This window comes from Meleagris gallopavo, chromosome 9 (genome assembly GCF_000146605.3).
Source record: "Meleagris gallopavo isolate NT-WF06-2002-E0010 breed Aviagen turkey brand Nicholas breeding stock chromosome 9, Turkey_5.1, whole genome shotgun sequence".
In the NCBI taxonomy this organism is placed as follows: Eukaryota; Metazoa; Chordata; class Aves; order Galliformes; family Phasianidae; genus Meleagris; species Meleagris gallopavo.
Genome location: NC_015019.2, coordinates 946807 through 965055, shown reverse-complemented (window position 1 = coordinate 965055; position 18249 = coordinate 946807). Strand labels below are relative to the sequence as shown.

General features: G+C 53.0%; 3 protein-coding genes across 8 annotated transcripts; all 3 read left to right on the top strand.

Annotated features, from left to right (window-relative positions):
- Window positions 1-1681: 1681 nt before the first annotated feature.
- Window positions 1682-4259, top strand: LOC104912110 (probable G-protein coupled receptor 34). Its single transcript, XM_019618078.2, has 2 exons — window positions 1682-1774; window positions 2772-4259. The coding sequence occupies exon 2, from the start codon at window positions 2811-2813 to the stop codon at window positions 3822-3824; it is 1014 nt and encodes a 337-aa protein (XP_019473623.1). The 5' UTR covers window positions 1682-1774; window positions 2772-2810; the 3' UTR covers window positions 3825-4259.
- Window positions 4260-5370: 1111 nt separating this feature from the next.
- TRMT2B (tRNA methyltransferase 2 homolog B) lies at window positions 5371-12734 on the top strand. 6 transcript variants are annotated; one of them, XM_010715016.3, is made up of 13 exons: window positions 5372-6000; window positions 6562-6836; window positions 7747-7801; window positions 8197-8316; window positions 8793-8892; window positions 9078-9148; window positions 9588-9734; window positions 9828-9922; window positions 10417-10631; window positions 10873-10974; window positions 11093-11212; window positions 11480-11579; window positions 12348-12603. In XM_010715016.3, exons 2-13 carry the CDS (start codon window positions 6652-6654, stop codon window positions 12472-12474), a joined length of 1437 nt encoding a protein of 478 aa, XP_010713318.1. In that variant the 5' UTR covers window positions 5372-6000; window positions 6562-6651; the 3' UTR covers window positions 12475-12603. The 6 variants fall into 6 exon arrangements, with proteins under 6 accessions (XP_010713317.1, XP_010713318.1, XP_019473620.1 ...); XM_019618075.2 differs by lacking the exon at window positions 5372-6000 and adding an exon at window positions 6481-6561 and having other exon boundaries at window positions 6712-6836; XM_010715015.3 differs by lacking the exon at window positions 11480-11579 and having other exon boundaries at window positions 5371-6000; window positions 12348-12734.
- A 1158-nt stretch (window positions 12735-13892) lies between these two features.
- TMEM35A (transmembrane protein 35A) lies at window positions 13893-17969 on the top strand. The gene is made up of 2 exons (XM_003205607.4): window positions 13893-14244; window positions 16695-17969. Exons 1-2 carry the CDS (start codon window positions 14125-14127, stop codon window positions 17079-17081), a joined length of 507 nt encoding a protein of 168 aa, XP_003205655.1. The 5' UTR covers window positions 13893-14124; the 3' UTR covers window positions 17082-17969.
- Window positions 17970-18249: the final 280 nt, after the last annotated feature.

Genomic DNA, 18249 nt, shown 5'->3' with positions numbered 1-18249 from the left:
CCGCCCATCTACGGGGCGTGGTCGCATCGTGCAGGCCCCGCCCCCTGGCCGGCGTGCAGCCCTGTGCTCCGCGGCTGCCCGGCAGCAGCGATCCCGAGGGTACGCGGCAGGCTGGCTCCTCCCTGTCCCCAGACACTGTGCTAAACAGGAGGTGCTCAGCTTTCTGCCCCGTTGAACCCGCTCAGAGTGCCGTGCGGATGCTGCACCGTGGGAACTTCCCTGCGTGGGTAAAAGCTCGGTCCCAAAGGGCAGTGCAGGTGTTGAGGTCTGAGAGTGAAGTTCACGCTCGGTTTTTCACACGGGTGGTGGAGTTCAGTGCATGCAACGAGCACCCCCGGAGTTCTAGGAAAACCCCTCTCTGACTTATTAACTCCAGAGCGTTCCACAAAGCTGCTGACTGAAACCGCAAGGTGGATAATGTAACTCATCCCTCTGCAGCACAAAATCCCCCAGGCTGACAGCGCTGTGGTACCTGATCTGCCTCCCCCGCAAACACCCTCCGTGTGCAGGCAGTGCTCTTCCTGCACTCAAAACCACGGAGGGCCCACGGGGTGGCAGAGCGGGCAGTCAGGTTGCTGCCACCCAGCAGTGCCCATTGGTCTCAGGAAGGCTGTCCTCCCCACAAGCCGTGCCTCGCTTCTCCTCCTGCTGTTTTCTGGCTGCTGCACAGGGTGACAGAAACCAGGAGTCTGCTGCTTGCTGCTCTGTCCTTTCCCATTGCCAGAAGCAGATATGCTCTGTGCCTCCGTGGGTGCAGGTACCCAGAGGTACACGTTGCAGAATGACTGACACCAGTGAGCTGATGCTGTAGAAATGCCCTTGGAGATCTCCAGGCTTTCTCTATTCACAGCTATTTCTCTGCTCTCGGTCTGGCAGGTTGGGTTTATCTTTTAGATTGACTCAGCGAGGGCAGGAGGTGAAGCTGACCCAGCACGACATACCGAGACAAGGAGGAGAAAATGGGCTCGGTGGCCTCTGCTTTCCCCTCACCAAGCCCTGAGATTTCCGTGGATGGAACAAGGCACCTGCTGACGCATTTCCTATCCTGCCCACACACTGCTTAAGTTTGTGCTCCGGTGGGGTGGGATGTTGGTGCCAGATACCCAAGGAGCATAGCCAAGGGTTCAAATCTGAGCCCTCTTTCCTGCTGCCCTCGCAACTCCCTTCCCTCTCCACTCCCCATGGCCATTTGCATCTGTGAGGGCAAATCTGGAGATAAATAAATCCACAAAGGTGGAAACTGTCGTGGCACAACCTGCTCCAGGCATGTGACTGCTGTTGGTTCCGTGCTGGGTGAGGGCTGGTGGGGATGAGCTGCTTGTACCCTCACTTCCCACCCCTATGGGCTCTCCCTGCCATCCCAAAAAGGATTCTAGCAGAAGCGCTGTCACAGACAAGCTGTCATTTGGAGGCATTTCAGTGCCTGTCCATTGCTCTGCACCCCACAGGGCAGGAGGAGATGCAGCCCTGAGGCAGGGAGATGTGGGCCTTGGGGTGGTACCCCACAGGTACCAAAAGGAGTAGATTATGGGATCCTTCTGCTGGCATTTTCACACCTGCTGCACCATCAGCCTATTTGTGTCCGGTGCACCTGGGTGCACTGCAGAGTTTACCTCCTGCACAACCTCCCCCACAAGGGCCAGGAGGGGAAAACCAGGCAAGCCCATGTGGGAGGGGAGCGGGGTGGGAGGTGTCATCGCCAGCCAAGGGCTTATAGGGACCACGAGGAACAGGAAACTCTGTCACAGCCGGTGCAGGAGCTGAGGAGTGCCAGGTGAGGTGGGTGGCTCCGGGTCAGGGATGCCAGCTGGTGGGGGGCCATGCTCAGAGCTGGGAGGGAGAGCCTGGGGCTGTGCAGGATTGTGGCATGGGACCAATTGCAGGTGGTGACCACATTGCTGTGTCGCTGCAGGGCTATCTTTACATGCAAACTGTGCTGTCTGTATGCACAGGGGCTGTGCTGGCCCTTGCAAAGTGTATGCAGAGCACTGTGACGGGTGTCAGGCAGAGCACGCTGCTCTGAAACCATCACGTGCTTGGTGGCAACACTGCTATGCAGTGAGCTGTGAGCGATGAATGTGGGCCACTAAGTCCCCTGTGGTTTTTTACCACTGTGAGTTGCAAGCAGCAAGCTCATGGAGCTCTGCAGCCCTGATGTCCTGGCATGCTGGGCAGGTGCGGAGGGAGCAGAGAAGGGCATTAGAGAAGTTGTGGTATGTGGGAGGGAAGCTGGAGATTTCTGCAGCTCTCCATCACTCAGCATCATGGAAAGTGGAAAGGGAAGGGAGGCATTGGGGCACGCAGGAGCTCATGGGCACGCAGAGGGTTCTGCAGGTGGTCCCAGTGGGGCAGGTGCTGGCAGAGGATGTCCAAGTGCATAGCATTGGGTCCCTGGGCTGCCTGAATTCATATTTGCTGTACCTGTTTTGTCGCTTGTGTGAAATCAGAGCTTGGGGTGGGCTGACCCCCACTCCTGACATTGTTAAGCAGCTCTCCTCACACACAGCCACAGTCTCATCTGCCCATTCCCAACCTCCCTCATGGCACAGAGCTGGGAGAAGCTGGGACAAGCAGGAGCAGGCTCTGCTTTCCTACCAGTGTTTAATGGGCGCATCCTCAGTGGGCATTTCCCTACAGAGAGCAGGCAGAAGCTGATCCTTGCCCAGAGCCATTTTCCTATTGCATCTGGGGCACTGGGCACCACAGGTGGCTGTGCTTCCTGTGCATCCCCATGCCCTCATGGCTCCAGCTCACCCCAATACCCCTTGCAGCTCTCCCTGCACATCTCATTCCAGGTCTGAACGCTTACGATGGACCCTCAGAGCACCCCCCCTCCTGCCATTGAAGTCACTCAGCAGCTCCTGGGCAACTCCTGCTGTCAGATCCACGATGGGTTCCTCTCAGTGACACTGCCTGTGATGTACTCACTGATCTTTGCCATTGGGCTGCTCAGCAATGTGCTGGCACTCTGGGTGTTTTCATTCAGCATACAGCGCCAGACCTCCATCACTGTGTACATGAGGAACCTGGCCCTCTCCGACCTCCTGCTGGCCCTCTGCCTGCCCTTCCGCATCGCCTTCCAGGACAGGAGTGAGCCCCGTGTCTTTTGCAATATTGTCGGGGCCTTCTTCTACCTCAACATGTATGTCAGCATCACTTTCCTTAGCCTGATCAGCCTGGACCGCTACCTGAAGATCATCCGGCCCCTCCAGAAATACAGGATTCACTCCGTGTCCTGCAGCACGTTGGCCTCTGGGATGGTTTGGGTGGTGAACTTTGCCTTCATGCTGCCTTTCTTTTTCGAGAAAAGAGGGAAGGGACCCTGTGACCATAAATGCTTCCATTTCAGGAGCAAAAGCACCATGGCAGCAGCCTTCAACATGGCCGCAGTAGCCGCCTTCTTCATCGTGCTGTTGCTCTTCCTCTACTTCTACAGCAAGATATTTGCCAAGCTGCACCAGGTCTCCTCAGTGAAGGCCCAGCAGCTGAACAAGAAGACCAGCACGAGAGCCATCACCAAGACCTTCGTGGTCCTGATCATCTTCATCGTCTGCTTCACCCCGTACCACACTGTCCGCATCCCTTACATCCTGGCGCAGATCGAGGCCATTTCCAGCCTGCCCTGGAAGCAAGGTCTGCACCTCGCTAACGAGCTCGTGCTCTGCATCTCAGCCCTCAACAGCTGCCTCGACCCCATTATCTTCTTCTTCTTGTCCAGCAGTTTCCGCAGGGCCGTGCTCTGCACCATCCAGGGCAGGCTGAAGGGAGCCCTGCTGAGCAACCAGGGCAGGCTGACCCCCAGCAGGTCTGTGACAGAATTGTAGGGTCAAGGTCCAGAAAATGGGATTTCCTCATCGCAGCTTGGCTCTGGACACTGGTATTTATGGGACAAGGCTTGCTGGGAAGATGGAACCACTCCGTGAGACATGGCTTAGTGGGCATGGTGTGATGGGTCAGGGTTGGGCCTGACAATTCACTGAGGTCTTTTCCAGCCATAATGATTCCACGACTCTACGATTCATGTAACACCACCAGGGTCAGAGCCTCCATGGGAGTAAACAAGGAGGAAAGGACAGCTGGGACCTTCTTTGTTCCTACCTCAGCTGGCATAGCTGAAGAGCATATTTTTGAGCACGAATGAAGCTGTAAGTGCCAAAAGGAAATTTGGCCTTGGCCTGGGGACCCCAGGCAGCCCAGAGAGCAGGAGCAGAGCTGCAGGCAGAGCTGGGCTCCTTTGAAGACAGGAGAGGAGAGGAGAGGAGAGGAGAGGAGAGGAGAGGAGAGGAGAGGAGAGGAGAGGAGAGGAGAGGAGAGGAGAGGAGAGGAGAGGAGAGGAGAGGAGAGGAGAGGAGAGGAGAAGGGAATGGGCAATGAATCATTACTAAGGACAGATCATCTTCTCACCAGAGGGAGGAAGAAAGGGATGGGACAGGAGAGGGTGCAGTGCAAAAGCATCAGGGAAGGATGAGGAGACATTAAAGCATCGCTCATGGAGCAGGGGAATATTTTGCTCCATGATGGAGCCCAGAGGTGAGCACTGCCAGACTTGCACAACAGACCTGTCAGGAAATGCTGCAGCCCTGCAACCTCAAACTATGAAAGCAACAGCTATATTATCTTATTACTGCAGCCTCTTTAACCTCAGCTCAGCCCCACATCTCCGTGCACCGAGCTCAGGTCTTCCTTTAGCTCTTTGCCCCTCTCACCAGCACATTTGCAGGGGCTGGCAGCAATCCTGGGCACAGCACAGCTCGCTTGTGGCCACTGCTTCAGGAAGGTTGCAGTGGGCAGAGGGGCTGCGGTGCCCCTGAGCCCCAGTGGGAGCAGCTGGCTCTGAGCTTCTCAGCTCTGCTGTTCTGCAACAGCTCTGAAAGAGAAACCCATGAGAGATGTGCAAGAGTTGCTGCCTTCATCAGCGCCTGCTCCCTTCCTGCAGAAGAGAATATTTCTCTGTATTTTTATCCTGTTCTATGCCTACACCTCATTTGTTCCCTTATTCTTAGGGCAGTGCAGAGGTGGAGCAGCAGCGTGCACTCCCTGCTGGGCAGCAGAGCTGGGCAGTGAGGGGTGGGGGTTCATTCAGACCGAACTGCCATAGTGACCACAAACACCTCCAACACCTGAATAATACTTGGGAGAGTAAAATGTCATTAAAGACTGAATGATCTGATGTTTCCAATGAAGGTATGAGCAGCTTCAGTCCTCTTTTCTCTCTGTATGATGAGCAGGAGAGAGGGATATTGCACACAGAGGGTGGTGATGCACTGGAACAGGTTGCCCAAGGAGGCTGTGGATGCCCATCCCTGGAGGCATTCAAGGCCAGGCTGGATGTGGCTCTGGGCAGCCTGGGCTGCTGGTTGGCGACCTGCACACAGCAGGGGGTTGGAACTGGATGAGCATTGTGCTCCTTTTCAACCCAGGCAATTCAATTCTATGATTCTGCGATGACCTCTTTAGCAGAGGTGGGGGGAAAACACAGCCAGCAAAGCTTTTCCTCTGGAAAGCTGCATACAAAGGTCACAACGCTGTTTTTCTTTTCCGATCAGCGCTGACGAGCTGCAGCAGTGACACTGTGTGCTTCAGAAGCCTCAGCATTGCAGCAGCGGTGCCTGTGCGCAGCGCTCAGCTGCACAAATCCCCCGCAGCCATCCTCCCCCACAGTGGAAGCCGCAGGGCTCGCAGGGCTGTGCTCACTGCTGGGTGCCCCACATCTCACCCTCTGCCCCATCCCCAGGATGAAGGCGGTGGGATGCAAACCGACATCCTTTTCATTTCTAGCTTAAAGCAGCACTGGGATCATTATCTCTGGCAGGCAGGAGGTGACGTGCAGACGCGGGGGCTGTCGGGAAGCGGCGGCGGTTCCGCCGTGCTGCGACCCCGGTATGGCCCTGGTGTGATCCCACTGTGAGCCCAGCACAGCCCCATTACAGCACACAGCTGCTGCTGCCCTGCACACATCGGATTCCGCACTGCAATGGCTGCAGCCTGCAGCTTGCCCAGGTGAAAAGCAATTTTTCGTTCCCTTTGCATGTAAGGGGAGCACCCCCCCCCCCCGCGCGTTACCCTGGGGCTGTTATTGCCTGGATAAGAATTTTAGCTGATATATGCTTTAATCAGAGATTACTGTTTATTGTGTAGTTAAATTGGTGATGGATGTGTCACGTGGTGAAGCAAAAAATAAATAAATTCATGCTTTAAGCATACTTGAAACCGTGTCCTTTTCAATCCTGATCCATCAGACTGTTGGAATATTGTGCTGTAAATTATTAGTAGAGTATTATGTGGTGGTTATGCAAAGCAGCAGCCATTCTGCTCTGCCTCATTTCAGTAACTGGAATGATACCTATGCAATGTTAATCCCAGGCCTGGGATGTCTTCAGGAGGCTCAGGAGCCCAAATCACTGCTCTGATAGCTCTGGGTCACTGCTGAGAATCTTTGTGCTGGGAAAGCTGAGCAGTCGTGCTCTGATCCGTGGGGAATTCACAAAATTCCCTATGATGCTCAGATCTGAGGATGGAAAGGACCAGAGAAGCATCACGCCTATTGCTGCTCTATTCCAGGTGCAGTTGGGGCTCACAGCTGTGACATCTGCTGTGACACCACGGGGCGCACAGTGGGCTGGAGGGCTCTGAGCCCCTCTGCTGCCTGCCATGGCCCTGCCCCATGCATCCATGCTGACACGCCGGTGTCTCCGCCTGCTGACCCCACAGCCCGTGTTCCTGAGCAGCCTGCCTGGGTGGGACTGCCGACAGCCAACAGGGGAGACAGCAGCCAAGAGGAGAAGGAGGAAGGATGGGGAGGGCTGCAGCCTGCCAGCATCCTCCTGGGAAGAGAGGTACGGCCGTGGGAGGTGTGTGCTGCGTGTGGTGGGGGAGCATTTGGGTATGGAAAGCTGCAGTTGGGAAGGTCTGTGTGTTGCACACTGCATGTACAGCTCAGCTGTCTGCTGTCAGAACCCTGAGCAATCGTGGTGTTTATTGCCCTCAACAAGCACCAGCCTGGCTGTGACTGTCAGTGCCAGAGCAGGGGACTGCACTGAGAGCTTAAAGGTTTCACCTCCATCCGCTTCTCAGGTGGAAATGAGAGGCTCAGCTGTGACAGAAGTAATGGAAAGGGCAAACAAAGAGGTCTAAGCAAGAGGGAAGGAGCTGGGACAGAGCAACTGCCCTGCTGGCAAGCAGAAAGTACTCACCCATGTGATTCACAGCTCTGTGCTTGAAATCAGCTGGTGATTTGGATGCAGCTCCCAAAGCCCCAGTGGGGAAGAACAGCAGTATATCCAGCTGAGCACCTGATAGACACTTAGGTCAGCTTGGATTATATCTATCTCGCCCCATCCTCCCTTATTTTCTTTGCAAGGCAGCTTTGTGTGTTCCATTCCTTCTCTCCTTGGCTCGGATATAAATATCAGTGGGTTCCAAGGTTCATCTCCCAGCTGCTCCTGGAGAACTGGCCATGTTCATGAGCCAGTAATTCCCCTTACGCAGTGCAGAAACTGCATTGGTCCACGTTGAGCAGTGACCAACGATGTGAGAAGGCAGAGAATGCAGTGAGCAATGGGAGGAGTGTCTTATTCTTCTATGGGAAACCTCCAGGGAGATAGAGTTGTTCTTGGCTCTGTCTTCTAATGGGGGCTCATCCAGGACAACAGGGGCCCAGGCTCAGCCTGTCCTGTGCTCGCTGTGGCTCCTGTGTTTGTTGTGCTCCTCCCACCCCAAGCAGCTCTGAGCTGTTGTGCTTTCCAGGTTGGCAGATGCAGCAACGCCGCTGTGGAGACTTTCATACCAGGAGCAGCTGCAGGTAAGGTGTGCACACCTGGAATTTCTCCATTGTGTTGCTCCAACTGTCCCTTTCCATCCCCTTGAGCAACTGCCCTTAGCATCTGGCACTGCAGCCTGGTCCAACACCACAGAATCATTAGGACTGGAAAAGACCTCAAAGGTCACCAAATCTCACCCCAACCCATCCCCACCATCCTCACTGAGCCTAAACCCCACCCTTTGCTGCCTTCATTCCTGAGTTATTCTAAAGCACAAAAGGTGCTCAGGCCCTCCGCAGTGCAGGACAGGTTAATGGAGGCTTCATTACTCCAACACCCAGACCCACCCTTGGGGCCACGGTGCCTCCATTGCTGTGTGGTACACAGAAGCTGTGTGGTCCTGTGGGAATGTTCCTGGCTTAGGACTGCTCTGTAGGTGAAGTATGAGAGCCTGATGGAGGTTCTGCAGAGCCTGACATCACATCTGTTGGAGCTGAGAGGAGGTGTGCAGGATCCCGGAGGGCTCTGCTGTCCCCTGCAGCCCGTGGTCCCCTCGGTGAGTGCCCATGGTTGGTTCCACAGGAGCTCCCTTGCTGCCTTCTGCTTTGCAGACTGCAGAACAAGAGCTGTATGCTGCACTCGTACAAATCTGCACCAGAAGTAGTGACCTGCTGTCACCATTGCTGAAGCACAGCAGCCGCCGTGCTGCATCCAACTGGTTGGGCTCCACAAATGCCCAGCAAGTGCTGTCGAATGGCAACGGGTGCCAATTTTTGTGCGTGGAAGAATTTATGGACACCCCTTTGCTTCATCTGCACTCCGACATCAGGCAGCATTCTGGCAGACTGTCCCTCTGCTGCCATCTGTCACACGGCAACAAAAGGAGTCGGGATATTGTTGGGAAGCTTCAACCCCTTCTGCCATCCCCCCAGTGTCTGCCTCTGACATTGTGGCCCAACATCATAAAACAGGAAGCATCACTTTTGGAGCAGCCTTTGTACAAGGCTTTGATTTCCTTCTTTCCTCCCTCAGCCCACCGTCAATGGGTACCGCAACAAATCCACGTTCTCTGTGAACCGAGGGCCGGATGGGAACCCCAAAACGGTGGGGCTGTATGTGGGGACGGGCAGAGGTCAGTATGGGGCCAGGGGTGGTGCTGGGTGGGAGCTGCTGGGCTTTACATGTCACCTTTTCTTCTCTTTTGCACAATGGGGTGATTCAGAGGAAAGGCTTTTGTAAGCTGGGGAGCTTACAGCGCTGCACCTGCATGGTTTGCAGTGAAACAAACCCCTCAAATACACATCTCTCTCTCTCCAGCAAGAAATATTGTCTGCGTGAGAACTGACCACATGAAGAACATACCCCTAAAGCACAAACAAGTGGCCCAGGTGATGCAAATATCACGTCTGTCTGTAGGTGGGAGAATAGACAGAGTGCTGTGGCTCCTTCTGGGGGAACACTGCGTTGGTTGTGTGTTTGAGTACATATAGTATGTGAGTGTAGATGGATGTGTAGTTATGTGGTGTTCTTGGATCTGTTTTGATTCTGGCCAATGGAAAAAATGCTTTTTGAAAAACAAAAGTTAATTGCTGGAACCTCGGAAGTGTCCTCTGGAGTGAAATTAATGAAGCAGCAATTAATTGCTATTTAAAACAGATGAGAATCACAAAGTGGGACGATTGAAACGTGTTGTTTTCCTCGCAAAGAGTTTTCTCTCGGTGTTCAGCAGAGATAGTACAGAGGGCAATGGTGGAACAGTGGCTGTTTGGGGCACAGCATCGCACGAGGATGAGGGCTGTGTCCCTCACTGTGCTGTGCTCCGTGCAGTGCTATGAGCAGTTCATCCGCCGCTCCCCGCTGGGCTCCTGCATCCTGTTCCATGAAGGTGGGCACTGGAGGGAGCTGGTGGTGCGCACCTCCCAGCACGGCCACACCATGGCCGTCGTCACCTTCCACCCCCAGCATCTGGGCCAGGTGAGTGGGACTGGGCCAGCTCCAGGCCATCCCAATGGATGTCACGGAGCTCTATGGGCATATTGAACCAACCATTCCTTCCCTCTCTTCCAGGAGGCTCTGGCTGCTCAGAAAGCATTGCTGAAAGAGTTCTTCACCTGCGGACCTGGAGCAGCGTGTGCCCTGACGTCACTGTACTTCCAGGAGAGGTATTGGTGCTTGGGTGGCTCTTGTGGACATGACTTTAAAGTGGCTGCACCTCGCATTTGTTGTGAAGTATCAGAAATACTTGGATGTGGTTCTGCCCCATGGGAATGTTGAGGCTGGGGAACAAAAGGGAAAACCTAAAGTGCTCTTAGGGACATGACCTGGGTACTGCCAGGCTGATGGCTGCACTCAATGGTCTTAGGGATCTTCTCCCACCTAAATGATCCAATGGTTCTGTCATTCCAAAATCACATCAGCAGCAAAAGTGGGAATACATCCCAGGGCTACAACTCTCTACAAAGGGCCACAACCCCCCCCTACGTCACTGTGATCCTATTAATCAATTCTCAGTTCAGCAAGTTGCAGATCTCTCAAAAGTGTCACAATTCCTTGATCTTGTTGAAATGCTCGTATGGAATAAAAGCAAACGTGCACCCCAGGAGTGGGGCAATGAAACGCTGCCCCCCATCAAGTGTTATTTTATGTGTCCTTCCAGCACCATGACACGCTGTTCCCATGAGCAGTCACCCTTCCAGCTCCTTCATGGAGAGCCACACATCTTTGAAGACGTGCTGGACCTGACGTTTCGCATCTCTCCAGATGCCTTTTTCCAGGTGAACACGAGCGGAGCAGAAGTGCTGTACCAGGCAGTCAGGGAGCTGAGCCAGGCTGCCACAAACACTGTGCTCCTCGATGTCTGCTGTGGGACGGGTGAGCAGCATGAATCATAGAGCAGTTGGGTTGGAAGGGATCTTAAAACCCACCCAGTCCCACCTGTGCTGTGAGCTGGGTGCCTCCCACCAGCTCAGGCTGCCCAGAGTCCCATCCAGCCCAGCCATTGGGATGGGGCAGCACAGCTCCCTGGGGCTGGTGCTTCCCATGCCCAACATTATCTCCAATGCTTGTTTTCCTACACTGAAATGCAGTGTGTTTGTGCATCCCTGGTTTCCAGGCACGATTGGTCTCTCTCTGGCTCGCCACGTGTCCAAGGTCATTGGTGTAGAGATAGTGCAGAAGGCAGTAGAGGATGCCAGGTGGAATGCAGCATTCAATGGTAAGTTCAACCACTGCCATTGCTGAGAAACGTGTCAAAGCCAGTCAACAAAGAGTGGGATTTTGTGTTAGGATGTCTGAGAGTGCACTTTGTTCGTGTGTCTGCTTTTGCTTTGCAGGAATTTCAAACTGTGAATTTCACAGTGGAAAGGCAGAGGCTGTGTTACCAGAGCTGCTCTCATCGTGGGAGGATGCTCGACCCCTTGTTGCAGTGGTGAACCCATCCCGGGCTGGGATCCGTAAGGATATACCATTTATTTTCACCTTGAAGAGACAGTTTTGAGCAAAGCTGTGTGTGAGCTGTTGTGCTGGCTCCAAGCCCCCAGCTCACTCCTTCTCTAGACATTCACTCTGGCCCTACAGCCACCCTCATGGCCTCTACCTTTGGGCCAGTATTGGGAAGTCTCAGACTGGCCCTATAGCCCAGATGCTGCCCACTGCAGTGGGGTGTCCTGAGGAGCTGGAATGTCACCAGAACATGGTGAGACGGTGCTGTGCCGTTGCAGATCACAGGGTTGTGAGGGCCATCCGGAGCTGCAGGGCCATCCGAAGGCTGCTCTACATCTCCTGCAAGCCGGAAGGTGAAGCCATGAGGAACTTCCTTGAGTGAGCAGCCTCCTCTTTTCTTTTCTGCTGACATTAGTGACACTGTTGTGTGCCCTGACGACCGGGATCTGAGGATCTGTCCTCAGCACAGGAGGGTTTTTGTTGTTACCAAATTTCATTGGGTTAATTCTGCACGTGGGACCCTGGTCAGTGAATGGCCAGAAAGTGGTTTGTGCTTTTGCACTGCTTTGGGTTTACCTGCAAGCAGCACTGGTTGAAGCAGTGGGTATTCCTGGGGCTGAGTGCCAGCAGAATCATTCAGGGGTAGAAAAAAATGCAAAGGTGTTGTAATGACATTGTGCACAGCCATTTCCCAGCATAACATGGAGGGTGGTGAGGCACTGGAACAGGCTATGCAAAGAGGTTGTGGATGCTCCATCCCTGGAGGCATTCAAGGCCAGGCTGGATGTGGCTCTGGACAGCCTGGGCTACTGGTTGGTGACCTGCACATAGCAGGGGGTTGGAACTGGATGATCACTGTTGTCCTTTTCAACCCAGGCCATTTTATGATTGTATGATTCTATGATAACAGTGCAGCAGGGTGTGGGACACCACATCTCCACGCTCCCTGCAGGAAGGTGGGCCTCCAGCCAACGAGCAAAGCCAGCTCCTGGGATTAGCAGTCACCTCCTTAGGGTTAATCTGAGGGCTGACGGATGTTAGCCAACCTAAAGATACTCTCTTAATGCCTCCTCCGTGAAGCTAACGGCATGGGAAGCCTTGCACTGCAGTTCTGAAGGTTGGCCTCCAATGCTGTTCTTCCTGCAGGCTGTGCTGCCCCCCCAACCCCAGGAAGAAGCTGGAAGGAGAGCCGTTTGCCCCCACGCTGGCTGTCCCTTTCGACATGTTCCCTCACACTGCTCACTGTGAGCTGGTGCTGCTGCTCACCCGCTGACAACGAGGAGGTTTGCAGCTCTGCGAGCTCAGGAAGCGACCTCCTGATGTCCTTAAGGAGCGGATGTGGCTGCGACTTGAACTTATTTTTATATGAATCTCAAGAAGTGAGTTATTTTCTGCTTGCTCTTACTGCAGGTTGCCTAATCTACATGGAAACATAATGATTTCTGGAAGTTGTTTTCTCATTGGGTTGCTCTGCAATAGCCAAATAAATAGATAAGCCAGGCTAATTGCATAAACAAATAGAAGGTATCTGTATGTCACGCTCTTCTCATTGGCTGGCAAGCTGCAAGCCTCAAAGGTGCTTGAAATTCTCTCCAGCTCTTCAGAAAATGAAACTGCTGCAAATTGGAGGTAGGTCTCAGTCAGCAGAATGTTTCTACAGTCAGGCTCTGAGTTTCCTCAGAAAGAGGAAATTGGTTGAACAGAGGCTGACAAACCTCTAAGGAAACAGGGAAAGCTCCTGCCCTGTCTTTAGACTCTGCCTGCTGGTATCTCTCACAGCTGTGATTTGGTCCTACGGAATCCCAAGCTTCATTGGATCATGGGATCATTGAGAATGGAAAAGACCTCTAAGTCTTCATCAAGTCCAGCTGTACACCTATTGCCAGTATTCCCCACTAAGCCATGTCCCTAAGAGCTTGGGACCAGCCACCTTCACTGGGCTCTTTAAATGCACGGGGTCAGGACCTGGAGCTTGTTCCAGCAGATCCTACAGCAGAAGGGAGGTGATGGGCACACTGCTGTCAGGTTCCCTCGTGCTGCCCCTTGGCAGGCTTTCCCTCTCGTTTTCAGCTCACAGTGAGGGATGCTGTTCATGGAATCATAGAATGGCTTAGGTTGGAGGGGACCATAAAAATCACCTGATTCCAACCCCCTGCCATGCACAGTGCTGCCAACCAGCAGCTCGGTCTGTGCCGGGCCCCATCCAACCTGGCCTTGAATGTCCCAAGGGATGGGGCACCCACAGCTCTCTGGGCAGCAGTGCAGGGCCTCACCGCCCTCTCTGTAAAGAATTTCTTCCTAACCTCTAACCTAATCCTCCCCCGTTTTAGTTTAAAGCCATTCTCCCTCTTTCTGCCACTATTTGCCCCTGTAAAAAGTCAGTCCCCATGCTGCTTATAAAATCGCTTCAGGAGCTGCACTGAGGACTCCCTGCAGCCCTCTTTTCCCCACGCTGAGCCCCCCCAGCTCACAGTCCGGCTCCATAGCAGAGGTGGTTCTCCAGCATCATTGCTTTGTATAATTACACCTCGGCTTCTTGCTGTAAGGTGGGAATAGATCTCTGCGAGGCTGTCCTTCTGCCAAAAGGAAATGGCCCGCAAATTAAAGGAGGGGAGAGAGAGAATGACTTTACATCCAAAAAAAAAAAAATCCAACACGGGATCAGGAAACACGGTTGCTGTGGAGCACTGCACACACGGGGAGGAGCTGGCAGCGGGTTGCACCGTCCCTATTGGGACGCGGGGTTCCGGGAGCAGCAGCCCGTGCCCGGAGTTGCGGGGTGTTGCGGGGCGGGCGTTAGGACCCGGCGGCCGCGGGGCGGAGAGGCCGCATCTCTGCCGCTGCCTTTGCAGCGTTATTCCTCGGTTCCCTCCATGGTGACCGCAGCCCGGAGGCCGCGTTAGGACCGCATCCCGGCGGCTCGATGGCATCCCCCAGGACCATCACCATCGTCGCCCTTTCGGTGGCCCTGGGGCTCTTTTTTGTCTTCATGGGGACCATCAAGCTGACCCCGCGGCTCAGCAGGGATGCCTACAACGAGATGGTGAGGTCGGCGGAGAGGCGGCCGTGAGGCTCTCGGGTGGGGACCGCGACCGCTGCGGAACAACGATGGGAGGGAGGGAGCTATCCGCTGGGCGCGGGAGGAACCGAGCGAGAAGATGCGGGCATCCTCCTGCGCTCCCTGGGAGAAAGCTCCGGTGCGGGGCGAGGAGGATGGGATGGCACCGCTGTTCCCTAAAGATGGGGGAAGGATGGGTGTGGGGTGCGGGGTCTGGGGAGGGACTGCGGTCCGGCCATCCCTGGGCAATGCCCGCCCCGGACCACACTCGATGTTGTGGGTGCTTTACTGCAGGAACAATGGCACTGAGTGTCCCCATCTCACCGGGCTTGTGTGAGATTAATTCCCATCCGTGAGATGCTGTGGGATTCTTAGCGGGCAGAAGATGTTGAAGAATCACTTAATTACTCCCTGTGCTCTGGGAAATGCGCCTCTCCCCCATAGGGTGCTAAGGAAGGGGATGGCAGCGTGTGCATTTATCAGCTGGGAGAATCCCAGAGCAAGAGCAAGGGCTGGCCCTCTGCTCCCATCTGCCTTGGGTTCTTCTCCTGCCCTCCTCCATTTTCATTTTATTCTTTGCAATGGTGGAAAAGTGCCGGTGTAATTCTGGGCCCGTAAGAAATAGTGATGGAAGTTTCCAGCACGTTCTGTTCTCTCCCATCGCTGCACCTGCTTTTCCTTAGCTCTCAAATAACATCTGAATGGCAGCGCTGTGTCTGCAGCCCTGCACACCTCTCTGATAGAGGACAGCACTGCAGAATAACTCAGGAGCAAGAAGTGAGAAGAAAATGTCCAGAAAACAAAGCTCTCCAGCTCCTGCTGCCTCAGTGAAGTTTAGGAATAAGCACTGAGGCTTTAGCAGCATTGCAGAATGCTCACTGCACAGCTTCTCTGGGCTTCTCTGTGGGTTTATGCTTTGCCAGGAGTGAGGCCTACAGGTAGGGATGATCTCCATTTTTATTACAAGGAGGAAATGGAGGCATTCAGATATTGGGCAACAACACCATTCTTAGTGCCCTATGCTGTGATGAGCCTCGTTAGGTTTCTATGCCTTTGCTGCACAGCAAACTAGGGTGATATGTTAAATGGATAAGATGGGGATGAAAACCTGATTTTGCCCATCAGTGTGTGACTTCTTGCCCCAAGCAAATACAGAACCACTGCTATTTACCCAAATGTGCAGTGATTTTATTAGTTTTATTTTCCCATTCAGCAAAAAGCACACACAGCTGTTTGTTTATTGCAATACCAGAGTGCTGTAGGGCGTACCACCAACCCATTGCTTTATCTATCTGTTAAAAACTGCTGCCTTGAGGAGAGCTTTTGTTGACAGAAGTCTCAAAGCACATCCTCACCTTACATCCACTTGGTCTAAGGATCTTTGTTTGGTAGCAAAAATAACAAAACTGAATATTGTTCAACCATCATATTGTTCAAGCATCATCAGCTTCTCTTAAAATTCACAGAGAAGTGGGGAAGTTCTGTGTGCCCATAATGCAGGTTTTCAAAACTGCTTGGGAAGTAAATGTGCAAACACACCTATACCTCACGTTCAAATGCAAGAACTTGAGTGCATGTAAGGACAGAGCTTGCTTCTTCCCTGAAACAAGGAGGCAGCTGTGGAAGGAGGCTGGCAGCAGCTCACACTGCTTCTAAATCCAGCATAAATCAGAGGGCAAGGATGTCAAGTGTCTGCTTGCTTTTATCCGAGGAAAGAAAGGATCACAGAGGTGTGCAAGAGCAGGAGCAGGACTCACAAAGGTGAATCTGAGCTCTGATGTGTTGTCTGTCCCACGCTAAGTCTGTCCTGCCCACAAACCCTGGGATACTCTGCGTTGTTTTGAGATGGGAAGTGATATCTTCCACCTTCTGTGCCCTGGCTTGGCAGGGATAAGTTGTGTTATTTAAGGGCATGATACTCTCAGACAGTTGTTTTTTTTAAAACGTGGTTCTGCATTGCTGATCACAACAATGGTAACTTCAGATTTCAGGACAAGGAGTGCTTAACACAATCCTAGCTCCAGCATTGGGTGCTAGCTTGCACAGCTGTTGTCCAGCTCCTGAAGGAGCATTGCAGGGTGATGGAGTGTCAATATCCTTCCATCAGAAGCTTTATGGCTACAGAAGGGTATCATGCCAGTGGGGTTTGTGATGACTGAACTGATCTTGGTATCCCAAAGAGGTTATGGATGCACCATCCCTGGAGGCATTCAAGGCCAGGCTGGATGTGGCTCTGGGCAGCCTGGTCTGGGGGTTGGCGACCCTGCACATAGCAGGGGGTTGGAACTGGATGAGCATTGTGGTCCTTTTCAACCCAGGCCATTCTATGATTCTATGATTGTATGATTCTATGATCTTTACACCATACCACACTTACCTATGTCAATGAAAGTCACCTCTCCCTTCTCACATCACCGCATGATGCTTGATTTCAGAAACGAGCCTACAAAAGCTACGTGCGGGCCCTCCCCATGCTGAAGAAGATGGGAGTCAGCTCCATCCTTCTCCGCAAGAGCATCGGAGCCCTAGAAGTGGCATGTGGCATTGTCATGACACTGGTTCCCGGCCGCCCCAAAGACGTGGCCAACTTTCTGCTCCTCCTCCTCGTGCTGGCTGTGCTCTTCTTCCACCAGCTAGTGGGGGACCCGCTCAAGCGTTACGCCCATGCTCTGGTCTTTGGGATCCTGCTCACCTGCCGCCTGCTGATTGCCCGCCAGCCTGAGGAGCAGCCACCAGAAAAGAGGATGCTGTCGGTGAATGGGGATGAGCAGCCACTCCTCCATGAGGCAGCTCCTGAGAAAGGCAAAGTGAAGGTATCTTAGTGGAGTGAGTCTGAGGAATACGGACCCTCGAGGCAGCTCTCTCCAAAAGCACCCAGAAAAAATTCTTTTCTTTTTTTTAATTTACCTATTTATATTTTTCAGCTGTCTAAATAAAGTTTCACTTGGGGTCTGAGAGATATATGGTATGTCTACACCGTAGTCTTGCTTTTGCTGCTGGCCTGTAATGTAGGAAGATACAAGCTAGCTTTGAGCAGGATGGTTTGGAGGCAGTTAGCACCTGGCTGGAGGAACATTGGCCTCAGCAGGAGCTGCAAAACCAGAGTGTGGGCAAAGACTTGGGCAGCTCATCATGCTACTTGGCACTCCTGAGGTGGGAGTTTGTCCCTGATCATAAGACCTGAGATCCTCAGCAGTGTAAACTTGGCCTGGATGCACTTCTGCTATGTTGCAGCCTCAGCAACAACTGCTGGGTAGAACATTACCACTGCCCTGCTCTGGCTCGTGCAGTCCAGCCTATAGAGTCACCCCAGGCACAAATGGACATTTTCTTTTATGTAGTCAGGCAGGGAATGGACCCTACTCAGCATTCTTGTGTTTGAGGGAGGTGTCCCATAGCCTTTGCTGCCTGTGACCAGTCTGTTGTGTGGTCCAGTGATGCAGGGAAAACATATGATGCACTACTTACATCCTCTTGGATTTCCATGCTTTGCAGAGGCTTTAGAATGGGGCAGTGGGCCTCTTAACAGTAACTTTTTCCCTATTTAACATGAAGCAAAGGTATCTGTTTACCTCCCAACTGAGAATAAGGCTCCCAGCTGAAGGGATGGGAAGCAGAACTGCCTAAAGAATTGCTTTTATCCATTACCATATTCCAAAATAGTTTGCTGCTGGCAGAAAGCATCAAACTCTCCCTTTCAAGAAAAAAAAACTTCCAAAACTGCTGCAACTTCTTGGAATCCATGGTTATTGCTAATAGATGAGGGTCTGAACATGTCTGGGTGTCACACTGTGCATCCCATACTTCAGTGGGAAGGTCTCACTGGGGGAGGTCCTCTCACAAGACCCCAAATCCCTGTGTGTCAAAGCTGAAATCTTATGGAGTGTCACGAGAAGTGTGTTTTACCTCTGAGTTCTGTTTGCTTCTGTCGATGTTTGTCTGGGTTTTTCCTTATTCGTTATTGATGAAAATAAACTTTTTTTTTTTTTG

Coding starts and splice junctions, on each gene's coding strand:
- LOC104912110 (XM_019618078.2), top strand. CDS start 2,811: ATGGACCCTCAGAGCACCCCCCCTCCTGCCATTGAAGTCACTCAGCAG.
- TMEM35A (XM_003205607.4), top strand. CDS start 14,125: ATGGCATCCCCCAGGACCATCACCATCGTCGCCCTTTCGGTGGCCCTG. Junction 14,245..16,694: donor GGGATGCCTACAACGAGATG/GTGAGGTCGGCG, acceptor GCTTGATTTCAG/AAACGAGCCTACAAAAGCTA.
- TRMT2B (XM_019618074.1), top strand. CDS start 6,496: ATGATGCTCAGATCTGAGGATGGAAAGGACCAGAGAAGCATCACGCCT. Junction 8,893..9,077: donor GTATGTGGGGACGGGCAGAG/GTCAGTATGGGG, acceptor CTCTCTCTCCAG/CAAGAAATATTGTCTGCGTG. Junction 9,923..10,416: donor TCACTGTACTTCCAGGAGAG/GTATTGGTGCTT, acceptor GTGTCCTTCCAG/CACCATGACACGCTGTTCCC.